Source organism: Vulpes vulpes, chromosome 13 (assembly GCF_048418805.1).
Source record: "Vulpes vulpes isolate BD-2025 chromosome 13, VulVul3, whole genome shotgun sequence".
Lineage (NCBI taxonomy): Eukaryota > Metazoa > Chordata > Mammalia > Carnivora > Canidae > Vulpes > Vulpes vulpes.
The window spans coordinates 64,869,716-64,890,755 of NC_132792.1; the positions used below are offsets into that span (position 1 = coordinate 64,869,716).

Here is a 21,040-nt window from a genome sequence, read left to right on the forward strand (position 1 = left end):
GCTCATCAGGTCAGGTGTGCTCCTTAATCACCCCACTTATTTAACCCATCCCTCCACCCACCTCCTCTCTGGCAACCATCAGTTTAGAACTCTTTACTCTGAAAAAAGTACTGTATTTTTAATCAATTTATGCACTGCCCACTACCGATACTTTAGAATTGCCTGTCTTTTCTTAAATGTACTTTTTTGAAAAATGGAAACTTCATATCAGTTTCCTGCTTAAAACTTATTATTATATATAGATATCTATATCCATATAGACAAATACGCTTTATTTTATAGAGCAGTTTGAGGTTAATAGAAAAATTGAGAGGAAATCGTAGAGCTCCCTTATACCCCCTCCTCATCTGCCTACTCCTGTAGTTTTCACAAATATTAATATCAGTAGTATAGTATATTTGTTACAGGTGAGCCAACATTCATACATTAGTATCAACTAAAGTCCTAGTTTACATCAGGGATCATTTTTGTGTTGTATATTATACGGGTTTTAACAAATGCATAATGACATAGATGCATCATTGCAGTAACATACGGAATAGTTTCACTGCCCTAAAAATTCCATGTGCTACACCGATTCATTCCTCTTTCCCCCCAAACCCGGAAACTACTGATCTTTTAATAATCTCCATAGTTTTGGCTTTTCCAGAATGTCATATAGTTGTAATTACAGTATGTAGCCTTTTCAGATTGGCTTCTTTCACTTAGCAATATGTGGTTAAGGTTCTTCCGTGTCTTTTTGTGGCATGATAGTGCATTTTTTTTATCACTGAATAATATTCTACCAACCAGATTTACCACAGTTTGTTTATCCATTCACCAATTGAAGGATATCTTGATTGTTCCCAAGTTTTGGCAATTGTGAATAAAGTTGCTATAAACATTTGTGTGCAGGTTTTTGTGTGGACACAAGTTTTCAACTCATTTGGGTAAATACCAAGGATCACAGTTGCTGGGTCATATGGTAAGAGTATGTTTAGTTTTATGAGAAACTGCCAAACTGTCTTCCACAGTAGCTGTACCATTTTGCATTCCCACCAGCAAGGAGGGGTTCTGTTGTTCCACATTTTTGTCAGCATTTGGGGCAGTCAATGTTTTGAGTTTGGCCATTCTAATAGGTATGTGGTGGTAGCTCATTGTTGTTTTAATTCCCTAATAATACATGATGTGGGGCATCTTTTCATATGTTTACTTGCCAGCTGTATGTCTTCCGTGGTAAGGTGTCTGTTCAGATCTTTTGCCCATTTTTTAATTGTTTTTTTCCTCCTATTTTTGAGTTTTAAGGGTTCTTTGTGTATGTTGGTTATTAGTCCTTTATCAGGTATTTGTTTTGCAAAGATTTCTCTCCCGGTATCAAGCATGGGGTTCCATTCTCTTAACAGTATATTTTTCAGAACAGAATTTTTTAACTTTGATGAAGTTTTTTCTTTTCTTTCATGGGTTGTACATTTGATTTTGTATCTAAAAACTCATTGCCAGCCCCAAGATCAACTAGATTTTCCTTATGTTATTTGCTAGGAGTTTTATAGTTTTACACTTTACAATTAGATCTCTGATCTATTTTGAGTTAATTTTTGTGAAAGGTATAGAATTGTGTCTATAGTTATATTTTCACAGGAGGATTCCCAGTTGTTCTACCACCATTTGTTGAAAAGGCTATCCTTTCTCCATTGAATAACTTTGCTCCTTTGTCAAAGATCAATTGACTATACTTGTGTTGGTCTGTTTTGGGGCTTTCTCTTCTGTTCTACTGATATGCTTGTCTATTTTGTCACCAATACCGCACTGTCTTGATTACTGTTGCTTTATAGTAAATATTGAAGTTGAATAGTGTCAGTCTTCCCACTTTGTTCTTCTCCTTCAATATTACATTGGCTAATCTGGATCCTTTCCCTTCCCATATAAACTTTAGAATCAGTTTGTCAATGTCCACAGAACTATTTTCTGGGATTCTGATCAGGATTGTGTTGAATCTATAGATCAGGTTGAGAACTGACATCTTGACAATATTGAGTCTCCCTGCTGATGTGGATGAGTTAACTTTCCATTTATTTAAATTTTATTTGATTTCTTCCATCACAGTTTTATAGTTTTTCTTATGTAGACTTTATACATATTTTGTATACCAAGTATTTCAATTTTATGGGTGCCAATGTAAGTGGTCTTGTTTTTTTATTTCAAATTCCACTTATTCATTGCTGGAAAATAGAAAAGCAATTTACTTTTGTGTATTAACCTTGTATTCTGCTACCTTGCTAAAATTGCTTATTAGTTACAAGAGGGTTTTTTGTTGATTCTTTGAAACTTTCTTATAGACAGTCATGTCATCTGCAATAAGAATAGTTTTAATTCTTCTCAATCTGGATGCCTTTTATTTCTTTTTCTTGTCTTACTGCATTAGCTAGGACTTCCAGTATAATGTCAAATAGGAGTGGTGAGAAGGGCATCTTTGCCTTATTTCGGATGTTAGCAGGAGAGTATCTAGTTTCTCACTAATACGTATGATGTTAGCCGTAAGGTTTTTTGTAGATGTTCTATATCAAGTTGAGGAAGTTTCCTCTAATCTTAGTTTTCTGAGAGTTTTATCATGAATACATGTTAGATTTTATTAAATTATGTTGCTGTAACTATTGATATGGTCATATTTTTCTTCTTTATCCCTTTGAGGTAATGGATTATATTAATTACATTCATTGATTTTTGAACATTGAAGCAGCCTTACATATCTGGAATAAATTTCACTTGCTTCTCATATATAATTCTTTCTATACACTGTTGATTTCAATTTACTATTATTTTATTGAGGATTTTCACATCTATGTTATGTTTATTGATCTATAATTTTCCTTTTTGTGATGTTTTTGTCTACTTTAGTATTAGGGTAATGCTAACCTCATAGAATAAGTTAGGAAGTCTAACTTCTCTGCTTCTATTTTCTGGAAGAGATTATAGAGAATTGGTAGTATTTTTTCCTTAACTGATAAAATTCACCAATGAGATCTAGAGCTGCTACCTTCTCCTTTGGAGAATTATAAATTATTGACCCTATTTATTTCCTAGATGCATAGTAATTGAGATTATCTATTTCTCCTTGTGTAAACACTGCGGAGGCTCTCATAAGACTGGGTCCTTAGATTTTATATCACAAGTTAGTTCTTGCTCAGGCTCCAGGAATGAGTCAATTACCTTTTCAGTGTCTCTCGAAGGCTGTAGAAGCAGCTTCTGCTCCCAGTAAACTATGATCTTCTGTATTCACCTGTCTCTGTAGCTTTCAGGGCAGTGGTTTACGCCCTGTGGCATCAATTTTCCAATGAATCTAAGAGGAGTTGTTGATATTTAGTTTCTTCAGCTTTTTTCTTGTGGTGAAGATGGGAGTGATGCCTTCCAAGCTCCTTTAGATAGCAGGGAAGGTTGACAAAACAGTTCATATGGAGAAGAGGAGAGCAAAACCACTTATGTGCAACTGCTTCCAGCATATGAGTAGCCGGAAAAACTAATCCTGCTCTGTATATCAGCTATTTTCAAATACTCTCTCCCAATCAGAATGGTAAACCTATAAGGTTGATACTATCATTCTTATTTTCAAGTTAAAACAACAACTGCATGTCTACATGGCTCGTATACTGGATTTAAAACTTCCCAGTATTAGATATGCACAAATGTAATTTTCTATAACTGAACTCAAATTTCTCATGAACCCCTATTTCTGCTGATGGCAGGAAACCCTATTTCTAGTGAAAAGTAGTTCCAGTCACTTTGAGTTTAAAACTTGTTATCCTTTATCTGCATATTAAATGAGATGTAGGGTTCTCCCTTCCCCTTCTTTTCTGTTGACCTGGAGAGTCTTGTTGTACTGATGTTTGAGTGGTCATCTTTGGCTTCCCAGCATGCCTCCTGGCTAGGACTTTGAGTGTGATCCTCCAACTTTGCATCCCCTTCTCAAGTGCCCCTACTTGGTAACCCCCACCTAGCTTCCAGGCAATGCATGTGATTTTGTGTTTCGTTGGCCCCATGTAGGCTCTCACAGAGGCTTCAGATATGCCAGCACCCTGCAGTGCCTTCTACTCGCTCCTCCCTTTTTTGGATCTTCCATCTCAATCCTGCAAAGAAGCCCCTTCTCCCTGGTACCCTGAAAAACATATTGATTCTCAATTATCCAGACTTATGGGAAGATATTTAGCATCCTCATGCCTGCATTGAAGCCCAGGAAGGGTAGAAAAATAGAGGATGATTCAAAAGTACAGTTGCAAGAGACACTATGGACCAAATTATATTATCCAATTAAGTAGCTTCTAAATTAAGTCAAGGAAAGGTAAAATAGCAGCTTCGAAAGTTCTTTGCTCAACCCAAAGTTTGTTCAAAAGGTTGGTATTATAATCAGATACTGCAATGCGCATCAGTTGTGTAGCTTCTGAAATTTTAACAACACGTGCAAAAGAAAATATTAATTAGGAAAAATTTTTTAATTATTAAGGCATTGTTATAGGTATCAGATTACCTAATACAAATATTTTGTCTTCATAAACTTAATCAATGCGTAATTTTTTTTCCTGAATTGGGGTACATGTGTAAAAGTTGAGCAACCATGTATAAAGGTTGAGCAACCGCTTACTTAAAGGGTTGTTACAATAACTCGGATTCCTAGCATAGAACGATCCCAGGAAAAGTAGAATAGAAGAAATTTCTTTTTTTTTTTTTGAAGAAATTTCTTGATAAATATAGATTGCTGCATAAAGTGCTGTCCTTAAAATGTCTAAGGGAACAACGCATGATAGGCCACTCACCAAACCTATTACCTATTTATTTAACTAAAGATATAGCATAAAGACAAACTGCAGCTATTATCAAAAATGAAGTATACTGTGTTGGTTCACCTCTTTAAATTTTATATGCTTCTTTTTAACCAAAGGAAAATGTCTAAAACATCTTTTATGTTTCATTGCCATTTTATGTATTTAGACTCTTCTCCACTATTTGCTTCCAGATAAATTTAGACTGTACTTGACATTTTTCATAAACTTCAAGATGTGTCCCACTATTTGTATAGAAGAAGTTGCAAGTGGTGATAGTTGTTTATGCATAGAACTTGGGTTTAATCATTGAAAATCTTTGTACCTCTAATTTGTATAACTTATAAGACATTTCCTTCTAGTGTCCTACCTAAATAGTAAAGAGGATGTTTGAGGAAGTATATACTGTTGGAGTGGGTGGGGTTAGTGGGGGTGTGGGAGCATGAGAGAGACAAATAACAGTAGTTGTACTTGCTATATGTCAGCAGGTCCTTCTGGACCATTATGGTGATGTCTTTCCTCTCTAAATAATTTTTACAAATATACTGATGAAGACAGATTTCTGTTGCCTATCTTCGATGAGTCATAGAACTAACATTATATTTTTTCCTGAAAATACACAGTTGTGACATGGTGTTTTATAGTTTTAAGCTCATTGCTGCCAAAATGAACACAGCTGTAAGAAATGATGATCCTCTCATCTTTGTAACAATAAAATGGCTTCCTAATGTGTTTCTCTAACCCTGAACATTAACTTAATATTCCTCTGGATTTCTGAATTCCATCCTTCCCCCGCCCCCCCACGGAAATCCATGAAGAATACAGCTTTTGACCAAATGACAGAGCATAGAGGATGAAATTAGTTGCATTAAATTATGATATGACAAAAAGCCTTTCAGAATCTTTGTCACAATGCAACATTCAAGCAACATTAAACAAAATAGCATAAAAATAGACCATGAAAGAGAGTTAATATTTTGAAAGGAAATTTTGTGAACTAAGATCACTTGCAAATTTTGAAAGCCATTAGTTGATAGCCTGCATGCTATGGGAATTTCTGACTTGGAGATCCTACAATCATATATGTTGTCTGGTTTAATCTTTGGATACAGAGTTAACTGTTACTATACTTTTTGATACACTTTTATATTTCTTTCATGTTCATAAAATGCAAGTCTCCATTGGTAAAGCTAGCATTTAAGAAACTAGGAGGGAAAGGGATGAAGCACAAGATATACATTTTTATGTAGTGTTTCTTGTCTTCCTATTTCTTTTTCTTTTTTTTTGTCTTATTTCTAAGTACATAGATTTAAATGACAGCACATATTTTGTAAATTAGCATAAAAATCAGTTGTCTTCTAAAAACAGAAAGAAGAGTTTTGATACCCATTTCCTTCATTCCTATCAAACCTTAGGTTTATTCTGTGTTCTTTTTTTTTTTCCCTGAAAGATCTGATGTTTATTTTTTATTTTTTAACCCAACTATGTTGGGTTGTGGGGAAATTAAAGCTTTTGATAGGGTTAATCTAGCTACATAAAAATCCATGTTGAGTATGATCATAATCTTGATCTTTGATTAGGTCTGAGCTAGTAATATCTTGTGATTAATCAAAATGGGTTGTACTGCCTATAGTGTAAGTCATCTTCACAGATGGGCTAGAGAATCATCAGAGTTCTCTTGAATATTTGTTTTAATCCCTTCTAGGATAAAATGGCTTTGGATTTTTTTTTTAACTTTAAATCAGATTGAGTTCACCAAATAAATGAAGAAGAAGAAATTTTGGAGTGCAGTTTTGCTAAGATTATAGGTCAAAAAGAAACTTGTTTTTTAATTCACAGTATTTCAGTGTTTCATTGAATGTGTTTCATATGTCTTAAAAAATTTAGCGAATATTCCTATTCATTGTAGTTTGAATAAAAACTCTATAAAAAAATATAACAAGATATGCTTCATGGAAATAGTGTTGAGCTTTTTATTCTCAACAGCATAAAAGATTTTTCAAGATTATTAACTGCCCCTCTTCTAATTATTTAATTCCAGTCTAAAGTGACATCTGATAACAAAGAGCTTTACTTTGGCAAGTAAACTACCTGACATCTAACACTCAGAGCAGCACAGCAAGAGCTCTCATACATAAAATGTTTACTGAATGTAGCTGTCATTTCAGCCAGCCATTTGGGTCTTACAAGATAAAATTTCTCAAAAATGTTGCTCACCAAAAGCTGTGAATTGAACTGTCTACCCAAAATCACACATACTGGTGGAGCTCAATAAGTCCATGTCTATGATTATATAACAATCATTAAATAAAGAATTGAAAAAACTGTGCATTTCATCCATTCACTTAGAGACTGGATTAATAATACATGTGTATTAAAATAAGGACTCAATTTTTTCTTGTTTTTGTTTGCTTTTTAGGAGACCTGGTGAGCCTCCATTGATAAAAGGCTGGCTACCTTACCTTGGAGAGGCTCTGAAATTACAAAAGGATCCTTTAGGTTTCCTGAGAACTCTTCAAAAGCAACATGGTGACACTTTCACTCTTTTCGCTGGAGGTAAGCAGCATGTCTATAATTACCTTCCATAAATCATAAGCTCTCAATTATTCTTTAAGTTATTACATTTTTATATAGGCAAAATATGAAATATTTATATTATTGTTTTGTTTGTAGGTTAATACAAAATAAAACTATGTTTTCGAGTACAGTAATTTTCACATTAAAAAATGAATTATGAAAATCTTGAGAGTATCTTAGGGAACCCTACTCTCCTGCCATCACCTGAGATTTTGGTTTGGTTTGCTTGGATTGGTTATAAGAATGGTTAATAGAAAGAAAAAACCTAGAATGTATTAACAGACTTCATTTTGTAGAGCAGTTTTAGGTTTAAAGAAAATTGATCAAGTCTGAGATTTCCCATATATCCTATTTCCCTCAATCATAATTTTCCCTGTTATATCCTAATGTATTATATCCTATAATTTGTTACAGCTGATGAGCCAATGTTGATACATTATTAAAAGTCTGTGGTTTACATTAAGGTCTGTTCTTTGTGTTGTACAGTTCTTTGAATTTTGACAAATGCGTGTCATGGAGCCGTCATTTAATGGATATTATTCACTATCATTGAGAATAGTTTAACTGTCCTAAAAATTCTCTGTTTTCTAAATATTTGTGTCACTTGACCCCCCAACCAAAACCCCTAGCAACCACTGTTGGTAGAATGTATTTTTAACTTTAAAAAGTTTGTTATGTTATGCTTCTAACATGAATAAAATGCTTACAAAAGAAAAAAGAAAACTGCAGCAAGATCATTAAACATCCTGGGATCCCTGTGTGGCTCAGTGGTTTAGCGCCTGCCTTTGGCACAGGGCTTGATCCTGGAGTCCTGAGATCAGTTCCCACATCGGGCTCCCTGCATGGTGCCTCCTTCTCCGTCTGCCTGTGTCTCTGCCTCTCTCTTTCTGTCTCTCATGAATAAATAAATAAAATCTTTAAAAAAATCATTAAACATCCCAACATCTTAGGGCTAAGAGGAACAGTTGGAATGTTCTACGCTCATCCTCATTTAAGGCCCATGTTGTCCAGCTGTATCTGCTGCATGACATACCTGTCCCAACTTAAAGCAACAGTCTTTCCCCAGTCACTTTGTCACTGGAGTCATCTGGCTAGGCCTCCTTTTACACATGATGCTTCATTCTCAAGGAGATGCCCTTACATGGCAGCTAGTATTTTAGGTGGGTGAGATGAAAGGCTGCAAAGCCTCTTGAGGCCTAGGCTGAGATATATGAAACCTCACTTTATACCACATTTTATTATTAGTCAGAATGGTCACAGGCCAGTCCCAACTCAAGGGTAAGGAAATACACTCCACCACTTCCTGGGAAGAATGGCAGAGTCCCATTGCAAAGGAGCACATGTAGAGAGATAGAAAAGAATTTGCTGTGGCCATTTTTGCACACAATCTTCCATATCAGCTTATCAATGAACTAGCTATACCTTTGCTTCACTTTTGTAGTCCTATGTCCCAGAAGTCTGATCTTTATAGACTAGATTATCTACACTTCTTTGCCTGAGCACTCTGGCTGGGAGGACAGGAAAGGCTGTGTTCCAGGTCCCCATCTCTCACCAGGCTCTCGCAACACAGTTCACCCTCCTTCTTTTCCTTCTCAAGAAAAATGAAGGCATCGAGTATTATCTCACTCAGACTCTCACATATCTGCTAGATAGCCCTATGTCTCACAACTGTCTTCATTATCTTTTCTCCAATTTGAAAGAATATTTAAGAAAATCCATTATATGGTCTCATTCATTCAGGGAATATAAAAAATAGCGAAAGGGATTAAAAGGGAAAGGAGAGAAAATGAGTGGGAAATATCAGAGAGGGAGACAGAACATGAGAGACTTCTAACTCTGGGAAACGAACAAGGGTGGTGGAAGGGGAGGTGGGTGGGGGGTTGGGGTGACTGGGTGATGGGCACTGAGGGGGGCACTTGGCGGGATGAGCACTGAGTGTTATGCTATATGTTGGCAAATCGAACTCCAAAAAATATATATGTTGGCAAATCGAACTCCAAAAAATATTTTATTGTAATAAAATATACAAAAAAGAAAATCCATTACCTGTCCCCATGACCCTTACTTCCTGCCTCCACAGGACTGGTGTTCATTATTTATTCCTCCCACACATATATATGTTTTCTTTCTCTCTTGGATCCTACTTGTAGCTTAAAACCATGCTTCTCCTCTATTCTCCTTCTAGTTACCTTTCATTTCTTTTTTCCTTTTTTGCATCCCAATTTTTCAAGAGTTTCCTACATTTGCTGACCATGCTTTATCTCCTAGAGATCTCCTACCTGGAACCAACCATCTGCCTTGCTGAGGCCATTTATGGACCTTTACCTGACTAAACCTCTCTACTTGGTTTGACAATGCAGATCCCTCATTCCTTCTTAAAACACCCTATTCCTTCTCTCTCTTGACATTGCACCTTCTGATTCTTTCACTGACTGCATATTGCTTATCCGGATCATCTTTACTTACATCCCTCTCTTTTCTCATCCCTTTTATATCTTCCTCTAACCAGCCTTGGAATTTTATGTTCTATTCCTAAAGAGTTTAGGTAATTTCTTCTTACTGTAATTACTTTGTTGAGTATCAGAAGCAACTTTTTGTGCATAGGGCTACTTCATTTCACTGCCGCCGTTTTAATGTAATTGGGAGAAAAAACAATGATCCAGCTGGATGACACTGTCAGCATGGCTGTGTTCTCACATGAACAGGCAATATCCATTTCTTCACAAGTTACTCCTTTGCCTGGCAAGTCTCTTCCAACAGTCTGATTTCAGAAAAATTGAAATGGAAAAAAAAATCATGCATCTTAGAGCGATTGTAGTGCATAATGTCATCCACACAACACTCTATAAGATCTAGGCTCCTCCATCTCTGGCCTACTCTCTTGCTACTGCTTGCCTTGTGCTTAATGCATTATCAAGTGCACCAAATTATTTGAAATTTCCCTCTCACACACCATTCCCTTTGTGCTTGTGTTTTCTCTTACTGTTTTTTCTGCCTGAGTGCTCTTTGTGAGTCACCCTAAAAAGATGGCTGACACAGATTCATCTTTTGAGGCTATAGTTACATATCACTTCCTCCCAAAAGCCTCACTGACCATCTCTTCTCCTGGTTTATGTTTGATGCCTCTTCTACAGGCTCCCATTACTCAATATCACACTGTCATGGCATTGAATAAATTGTGAATTTATTGCAAATTCATTTGTCTGTTTCCCTTCATTATTCTTTAGCTCCTCTATTGCCAACATTTAGACCAGAGTTCAGCACTGATTGATCCATAACAAATATTTGATGAGGATATTCCCAATATTTTCGAGCTGTTGAAATACTTCCTATAATACAGTAATTATTGTATTGTATGGATATTGTTTCCACCTTATTGTATTGTATATTGTATTGTGCTTCTTATTCTAAGTGAGCTTTTGCCTTCATAATAACAAAACTCTATTCTTCACTTTAAAAATAAGTTACTCTTACTTTAAAAATTAAACTTTATGTTTTAATGAGTAGATATAACAAATTATCGAACTTTTCAGTTTTCCCTTTTAATACATTATACAAAAATAATCTAAGCTGATTAAGCAGAAACTTGTGGCAATGAATTTTATTCACTGTTCATACATCAGCCAATTCCTGCTGATATATGATATTTTAATCTTAGACACCCAGAAACCTTGTTGAATTTCTGATGTCCAAATAATTTACCAATGGCAGTGTCTTTGAACTCAACAGCACACAAACACAGGTTAAATATGTACTGCCTATTCCCTTTGGCTTCTTACCAGAGCTTGAAGAGATTCCTGTCAAGAAATCCTGTAATGTCTATGGTTCTAATGATCAGTTTGCAAATAGCTCCTTTGGAAAATGTGAAATGAGGACCAGAATCTTCCACCCTTGTCCCATAATGTGGTTTCAGTTAGTGTATGTTCTTGCATGATGAACAAATGATTGTCATCCCCAAAAGTCTCAAAGGACACGGATGTCATCTTAATAAAGAAATTAAAAGGTACATCTTTTTATGAGAAACCACGTAAATTCGTGACCTGTCGCAGAAAATAGTTCTCTAATTGATTTTGTGTGGTGGTGCATCAGAGTTGTTTTCCCTAGATGTCACCCCAGCGAAGCACCACTGTACATCATTGTCAACAGCTAGAGAAATCTCCCTAATAAGAGGGGGAGTATGTAATGTGGTCATCCTCATAAAATAAAAAGTTGGTTCATATTCCACTTCCCAACTAATACTTTCAGCTTGATTTTCTAAAAAATTCTACTGAAGAACAAACTAAGCATGAAAATTAAAAGCTTATAATCATGGAAAATCTCTTTAAAACCAAATTCATCTCCTATTTGTTGACAAGACATGTCTAAATCTAAATGCTCAAATAGTTGATCTGAATTCCCATGAGTGTTGTCTCTGTATAGCACCAAATACCTGAGATGAAAACATCAAAATTTAATTTATAATGATCCAGATGTCAAACTTTTTTGTATATAAGACCTTAATCAGGGTGAATGATTTAATTTTTTTACACTTAATGATGTACTTTGCATCATGCAGCTCCACCTTCCTATAAGAAGTAATTTTGGAAGAAGTGAAAAGGCTGTTGAGTTAGTAAAGGATATGTGCAGGTTATATAGGAATGCTAGAGTAAATATCTTAAGACCCAGTCAGCTCTGAAAAGGGAAGAGAATAAAATTAGTGGCAAAGAAGACATTAAAAATTTTGACCCCATCTCAAATTTACTGCTCAGAAAAGATGATTATATACGTTACATGTTATATAATATTACATATTATATATATTTATATTTTTGCAGAAGTGAGCCCCATTTTGACATTTCTATTTAAGACAAGTGCAAACTCTGAAATTCTTTAAATCAATATTTCATATCAACTACTGACAGCATTCTTTTCTCTTTTGAAAACATGGCTATGGATATTGTTTCCACCTTGTGATCTTGGTAAACTAGGCAACTTGCCTATCGACACTTGGTATTCATTTACATAAAATCACACTGGAGTAAAAGTTAATTTCGCTCCAAGAATACATGGCCTTCAGAATAACTTTTCAGATTTCCTTTGTTAAGAAATTTAAATTCATTTTATGAATGTATATGTGTTTTCCTAACTGTCTGATTAAAGATTACAAAGAAACTCTGGTTTTGCATCTCACATTAGCAGATGGTGGACAGATGGTTTAAATTAATATTAATTTTGGAAAACTTAGCTTAAATTGTTTATACTGAAGATTAAAAGTTGGAAAGCTAACTAACATCTCCAGGGTTATTAGTACTTCCAAACCCACTTGAAAAGTAAAATCCAGAAAATCAAAACGTCTACTTTTAAAGCAATCCACATCTTAACTCAGAAAGACAGTTGATAAAACACAATGCCTTGAGGTTGAAGAAAATTAAAATAAGAATGAGAAAGAGAAAATACAGATCCTAGAGTATAAAGAACCTTGAAGAGTGAGAAATTTATCTACAAATAGATTTTTAACTAGTCACTGATGATTTTTAAAAAGAATCTATATGTAATAACTGCTTATTTTTTAAAAAATATTAATAATTGGCTGCTAACTGGAACCAGTTTTTCCACATTTAACTTTTATTTCTTTTATTTGAAATGATCTTAGAGTTTCTTCCTGTATCCTTACCCCCAAGAGTGAGAGAGAGAGGGGGAAATATATGTGTATTTGTGACGAATTGTAGACAAAAACTCACATATACACAGCCTCTACTTCAGTAGGCCAATGGCCAGTAGCTCATGCTGTCATGGCCGAACACAGTTTTATCTTTCCACTTGGGTTTTGATGAATAAAATTAGTAGGAAAAATTCAAAATATTCCCTAAAAATTGTGTGTTTTACAAACTGAACCTTTTATAACATTCTCTGAATTTTAGTGACTAATTTAAAATAACCCTAAAGATATTTAGCAAAATCTTCTCATTTGGTGAAAGGAGGAAAGGATGAATCACCACCTGTGAAAATACATAGCTTTGCCTAAAATTATATCTTTTGCAAAATAAGAAAATTCACTCTTTTTTTTCAATTATTTTTCGGGCAGATGCTGGCAATTTTATTTAATTAAGATGCTATGGTAAAGCAGGTGTCATAAAATATGCTCCAATCCAGTTGAGTCCTTTTTTGGGGAAAAAATCCAGTTTACTTTATAGATACAGCTTTGGGATCTGACCAGAATGAAGCTACTTCTAACTTTACCCTTATATCTAGATTGGCCCACCTTATTAAATAAATCAAGCAGAAATATGGTGAATGCAATTCAAGACATACAATTTATTTTTAGAAAAAAATCTTTGCATATGTATATCAATGTACATTAAAAGCTTAAATTATGTTTTTAAATTGTAAAACAAAGACACATTTATCCTATTTCAAGAATTAAGTTGAAAATTCTTCAAAGCTTGATTCTAAATCCCATACCACGTTGAATTTGATTTCTGTGTTGCTGTTTGAGTTACCAGTAAATAACAAATGAGATGTTGTTGGTCTAAGAAAGTACAGTCACACACACACACACACACACACACACACACACACAGAAATGATAAAATGAAGAGGAAAGTGTGGATGATTCTACAAACTTTAATGTCTATTAATTGTTTTCTAGAAAACAATTTCTAGAAGGCAGTAAAAAGGTATTAGCGTTTGTAGGATCATCTAAACTTCATGTGATGTGTGTTCTTGGAAAACAAGAAGGATTTATTAAATGGCATTATTAACACTTTGCGTATTACTTCTAATTGGGGGTCTTTAAGCAGCACTCCAGTGAAAAGAAGTCAACATTGGGTAAGGAAAAGAACAATGCATGGGCAGTGACTCCTTGTCCAGGCTCTGCTACTAAGAATGGCAGTGTGATCTTGGCCCTTTAACCTCTCTTTGACTTTGTTTAGCTTTTTCAACTGGTAAATGTAAAGTGCATGGCATTGGGAGGAGAGGGGCAGGGGAGAGCTGAGAACTCCTACCAGTTTTGCCAGTTTTGTGGGCCCTACCCACCATAGTGTTGACTATGTTCTCAGTATGCTGCCTTTAATCACTTGAGGCCCCTGTTAAAAATGGAGACTTGTAGGAGCCACATCTAAACCTTATGAATCAGAATCAGGCAGGAATGTGTATTTTTTACCAGCACCTTTAGTCTTTTAATTGGGTAAATTTGGACAACACTGAGCTATGAAAAGACTTCAAATGTCATCACCTCAAAGAACACTTGCAGATGGGGAACTCCAGGCAGACCAAAGCAGATATCACTTTCTGGTTCCCTTACATTGTGTTCACACCTCTGCTATAACACCATCCATGATGATACAATGATTTCTTTACATTTTTTTATTTTAAAAGGAAAGAGAACCAAACAAGTATCTGAATCTCAATAAATGTTGAATGTAGGGGTGAATGCATGAATGGACAGGTTCTAGTTTGGAATGCTGTTTTAGTCACAAATCAGTAGGTAACCTTGGACATGTTACTAAATCTCCATGAACCCCTGTTTTCTCATCTATAAAAAAGAAAATGCTGGCATTTGTGATTTGGTATTAATGTCACACTAAACATTAACTTATGAGTACCTGCTTCATTCCACATAGTCACTTGTCTGAGTTAAAATTGTATCCAACCAGAGCTAAGATGATATCAAGTATGAAAGGGTTCTTTATGAAGTGTAAATAATAATTTGATTTGTTTGTCTGATGTTTGTTTTCTGTTTGTATTATTAGGGAAAATATGAGAAATGTTCAAGTCAAATGGTTCTGAGGATATTTTAAGGGTAGTTTAAATATTTGGGTATTTAGTTAAAATAAGAGTATCTTTTTAAAAGTCATTCAGAATTTAATTTTTCCCACTATCTTCTGTTTTTAAAGGAAACATGTAAGGAATCTTTGAACAAAAATGGATTTTATTAAACTTTGCACATTTCTAGATGTTAGTTTTTAAGGTCTTTGTAATTTTTATTAAAATATTTTCAAATTTCAGGATTTTGTTTATCTTGCTACCAACTGAGCTCATATTCTCATTTATTTCTTTTAGGAAAGTATATAACATTTATCCTGGACCCTTTTCAATACCAGTTAATAATGAAAACTCACAAATTAAGCTTTCGAATATTCAGTAATAAACTATCAAGGAAAGTATTTTCCATCAAAAAGTTGGAAACCACTGATGACCTGAGTAATGACCTCCATGGCTGCTATCATCTTTTACAAGGGAAGTCTTTGGATGTACTCACAGAAACCATGATGCAGAATTTAAAACAAGTTTTTGAACTCCATCTATTAAAAACCACAAATTGGGACATGGCACACCTGTTGACATTTTGCAGCTCAATTATATTTGAGATCACGCTTAAAACCATATATGGAAAATCTCTTGCTGGCAATGGAGAAAAATTTATTACTGAGCTAAGAGATAATTTCTTAAAATTCGATGACAAATTCCCATATTTAATATCAGATATACCTATAGAGCTTCTAGGAAATATCAAGTCTATTAGAAAGAAACTTATTAAACACTTGGCATCAGAACACTTAGGTAAGACACAAGGATGGTCAGAAATTGTTCAAATGAGGCAAGATGTCCTGGAGAAATACTATACGCTTGAGGACTTTGAAGTAGGAGGTAAGAAAGTTCTGAATGATTACTTGTCTCAAATAAAATAATTTACAATAGACCTTTGAAATAAAAAGAGAAAATGGTGACCTTGAAAATTTTTATGCTCTTTCTAATTGGCTAATGATAAAATGTTTTACTCTGAAACAACCTTCTGTGATAATTGGTTTTTTTCCTCTTTCTTTCTTTTTCTTTTTTTTTTTCTTTTTTCTTTTTTCTTTTTCTTTCTTTCTTTTTTTTTTTTTTTTTTGCTGAGGTGGTAAAACAAGATACTTAATGGGGATAATGAGAAAGAGTATAACTAAGCTGCATTTACTCCTCTTATCTCATCCCCCACCTCCCCACCCCCCACGCGCACATTACATTTTAAACTATTCTCATTAAGCAGAAAATTAGACTTCAGAAGCCTATTGGTCCTCATTAGCATGCACTGATCCTTGGCTGGGTCTGTGTCCTAACATCTTTTAATTAGCACACTGCAAATCTAATCAGTGTAATAAACGCTATTAATCTTCCTTTTCACTTATTTTCTCCCAGCACATCATTTAGGCTTTCTCTGGGCTTCTGTGACAAACACTATTCCAACTATGTTCTGGGCGATGTATTACCTCCTACAGCACCCAGAAGCTATGGCAGTGCTGCGTGACGAAATTGACCATTTGCTGCAGTCAACAGGTCAAAAGAAAGGGTCTGGATTTCCCATGCACCTCACCAGAGAACAATTGGACAACCTGGTCTACCTAGGTAATTTATTTTTATCTGTTATGAAGAAAAGAAGGTACCTCTCTGCAAACTCAGTTTATCACTCAAAGCTGTTTACCAAGAGGTGGAGGACACAGCTGCCTAATTGACATAATAACACCCATTTACATCAATTATAAATTATGTAGTTTATAGCTGTAGATACTCTCATTACATGTAAACATTAAGGCCTAGGTAATTAACTATGCAAGGTATGCAAAAGGCTAACCCAAAGCTTTGCAATTATTTGAAAAAAAAGTTTATGCCTATTAAGTCATTTGATTCTGAGCATCTGTTGGTGTGCTAACGCTTTCCAAACACTGCTACACTATCTTGACAAGAAAGATATTTGGGGATTGAAAAAGAAAGTATTTCAGAAAGGCAACTTGTGTACAAGATGTATTTATTCTTCCCTAAAATGGTGTCTATATTTTCAGACAGAGGTTAGAATTTATACAGCTTAAGTGTATGATTCTCAAAAATGTAGTAAAAGTGATTTCCACTGGAACTCCTTGATTTAAACATACTTGATGGGGAAAAAAGGATGAAGATAGGGGGAAAAAAAGGAGACAGGAAAAGAAGAAGCAACAGCTACTAATTACTGCATGTGAAATATCAGTATTTTATAAACTATTCACTGACTCGTGAGATCTGCATGGTCACTATTTCAAATATGTTTGAGGTCAGGAGTGACTATCATTTGTGTATTTCTACATAGACATGTTCCTATGACAGGGACATGAGCTTTTGATGACAATGGATTGTATTCTCCTTTTACTGGTTTTGATAAAATGCTTTGTGTCTTTGTGTAATAAACTTTAACTCCCCAAGTTAAATTCCATATTAATGAGTTCCTTCTGTATTGGCATTTCCTCCTGTGGTACCCTATACTGTACAATAATCCAAGTCCCTTTGGAAGCATGTAAGAGTAAATCTTTATATATCTCTGTTGCTTCACTCCTCTGATAATATAGGCAAGTATTTTAGCCTATGTTGGCCTCAGTTTTTCTTCTTTTAAATATGTTCCAGGTTCTTTGATGGGAACTTCTGGGAGATCTTGAGTGGTGTTGACTATCGGACAACATTAGAAAGGACAGCCTGTGTGTTCTAGAGATTGTTCCCACGGAGTAGGCTAAGATCCATCAGAGGCAATAGCAGGAGGAGGCTTGTCTTGTATTGACAATTGGTTAGCTTGTTCAGTCAATTGGGATAAATTTGTCACCTTATAGTTTGCTGTTTTTAGCATACATTAGCAAATTAATTTTATATTTGCATGGTGAAAGAAAATAATCTCAACATTATTAAACTACAAATATTATTTTGGTTTGGTTTGCAAAATTATTGGTGAACAAATCCAAAAAATTTGCATAAAATTCTGGGCAGTAACCTTCACATGGATACGCAGTATTATCTGAGTAGAAGATTTATAGTTCTATGAAAATCAAGGTTGCCTTCCCTTGTATTCAAGTAATTTCAGTTGTATTTTATGAATCAGGTGATGCACACCGGGAGGTAAAGCAAATAAACTTAAAGGAATGTGTTTGTATTCTGTACACAGTTATTACCCTTAAAAATTTAGTTGAAATTCATCAACTCTCAGTGTCTTATTGAAAGAGAAGATCATTTTAAGATTATGATATTGAAGCACAAGTGTTTAAATGTATTTGATCAGAAGAAATGACAAGTTCCAGAGCTACAGTTTGGGTCCATTTAAGTCCATAGCTAGAGCTCGAGATTTTCATGCTTGGAGCCTCATAAATTTATGGCTCACTTATCATCAACAAATGAACAACTACGATCTCGAGAGAGTGTGGATCTACCTGGATAAAGGCAGCACCTTCAACGGTCTAGAAAAGGTGGACGTCTGTTCATCGTGACCTTGGTTACCAGCAGAGGCCAGTGTTGTTCATTACGAGAATATAATCTTCTAGAAAATAATGTGCATTTTTTCTTACACAAGACAGACAGTTTTAGGTAGATTGAAACAAAATTTTATATGAATCAGTTACACAACAGATAACCTCTGTATCTAGTCATAGCTCAATTGTGAATATTTCCTTATGTCAGAAGAGTACGAACTATATGTACAAAGGGAAGATTTACAAGATTAAACATTAACAGTGTACCCCATGGTATGGGTGTATGTGTTTCCCCTTTTTCATGTCTTTAAGGACAGAGTTCTATGTATTCTAAGTACATTTTTTTAAAAAGAAAGATATCTTGAATCTTCAGTTTTATAAGGAAAAAGGTCACAAGGATGAGATGAATGCTTTTTTTAACTAGCAAGAAGAAAGATTTTTTTTTTAACAAAGGTTTTGCATGTCAACATACATTGATTATAAAGTAAGGTTGAAAGGAAAGTTAGAATGCCATAGAAATGAGTGACTTATTCCTGGGAAAAAAAAAGATTTCTCTTGTTTAGAGTGATTATAAAAGAGCCCAATGGAGCATAGGTTTATCATGATGTGAGTAATTGTGCAAATTTTATTGACATTTGTGACTCAATCCTGTGGGCTTGCATGTATCCAATTTCCTCTGACATCAATATACACTTAATGTCAGCAAAAGTTAAAATATGTAACATAGATTGGGCTTTTAAGTACCAAGCCTGTTTAAGTAATTCAAAGCAATCATCTGTTGTAAGGGGATGTGAGGGATTTATGCCTTTTCCCAGTGCTCTTGAGAATCTTTCTCTAAAACCATTCTACTCTTTTCTTTTAGATAAAGAAAAACACAACTTTCTATTTTCGTATATTTATGTACCTTATTATAAGGACTCTGCCTATCATGACCTCACTAAAATTTTATACCTGTCAATGTTTTTGTAAAGGTCTCTACAACTAAATTTAAATATAAAGTTAAAATCAATTAGTAAATTTAAGAAGGCTCAGAAAAATGTCAGTTGGGGCCTAAATCTCTATAGGAAGAGTTGCTGTTAGAACGGAAGTTTGAGAAACTCTAAAAGTAAGAATTTTTCAGTTTTCCCAGAAAGAAAAATCTGGGATGGAAGTAGGGTTTAGAACTACAGATTTCCTAAATAGGCGAAGGAAAAGGAGAAAAAAAATGAGTCAGAGAGAAGGTAAGACAAAAGAGAATGCAAGGAGAGGAAGCTCTCAAAATTAGAGTGTTGGCAAATGGATAGCAAATAATCTCACTGAGCACTACTTCTTACTTTACATTTACCTAAATTATGTATGTAAATAACTTAAAAAGTATAGATTCAGTAAATGTTATCGAATGCTATCACCAAAATAATATTTAACCTCCATGCCATCCCTACAATGGTGATGTTGTTTTCTTCCTTTTCAATTATTTGTGAACCATGCTGGTTGCAAATTCAAATCTACCTTACCTCACAGGAGTTCTCTTTCTGTGCATCACAGAGAAAAAGAACAAGCATACTTTAAGAAGTACATACGTCGAAGTGGATTATAACTTCTGAACTGAATAACTGAATAACTCAGGCGAATTGCAGGCACCTAATCTTGTTCAGTTACATATCTGCAAAATGAGAAAATCTGCACACGTGGCATTAGTGTGTGTGAGGTATTAGAATAAAAGGAGGGATATTGGAATAAAAGGAGGTGTTATAAAACTAAAGCTCAGCAAAATTTGTAATACTTTTTTGGAAGGAGATTGTATATTATAAAAGCCCTAGAATTATGAGCCTGCAATGATTCTCCAACAAAATTCTATCAAAAATTGCTAAGCCCATTGTTTGTAATTAGTGAGGAAAAAGAAACAGAAAGAAATGATCAGTTGGAAAAGATAAAGATCCTTTAATAACAAATAATGAGTATTAGGTGTAGTTGGTATTAAATATATTAATGACTTCAAAATTTTAAGGCAGTTTTATGAAGACTCAAATATTGTTTCATGTGATCTTCACCAAAATACTAGGGGACTGGGGCAGCTATTATTTTGTCATGACTTTTACAGATGAGAAAAATATTAGAGTCCTAAATAACTTGCATGGAAGTAAAGGGTTTTCTGTTCATGCTCATGCTTTTCTCTCGACTTATCTGATAGTAGAATCCTTGGGGTCCTTTTTCATTATCTAAGCTGAGAGGGGAGAGGGAATCTTTGTATCTTGATTCAGCAAAGCTAGCCATAATATGCACATGTACAAGATCAGATAATTTGAACAAGATGACGATAGTGTTAACTATATTTTTAATTTCCAGATGAGACAGTATGAATGACAATGTTAACAATTATTTTATTTCATGGTAGGCACTGTGCTACCTGCTTTACATATATTAGCTTATTTAACCCTCAAGTATTATTATCTTCATTTAATTATTAGGTAACAA

The 21,040-nt window shown here is 34.6% G+C and overlaps 1 protein-coding gene across 2 annotated transcripts in view; it reads left to right on the top strand.

The window, feature by feature from the left end:
• Positions 1-21,040, top strand: part of CYP7B1 (cytochrome P450 family 7 subfamily B member 1) — a 173,999-nt gene that overhangs the window by 133,254 nt on the left and 19,705 nt on the right. For both annotated transcript variants that reach the window (XM_026012010.2, XM_072734646.1), the window contains exons 2-4: positions 7,210-7,346; positions 15,408-15,995; positions 16,524-16,730. In XM_026012010.2, the coding sequence (XP_025867795.1) occupies positions 7,210-7,346; positions 15,408-15,995; positions 16,524-16,730 (932 nt within the window). The remainder of the gene's footprint in view (positions 1-7,209; positions 7,347-15,407; positions 15,996-16,523; positions 16,731-21,040) is intronic.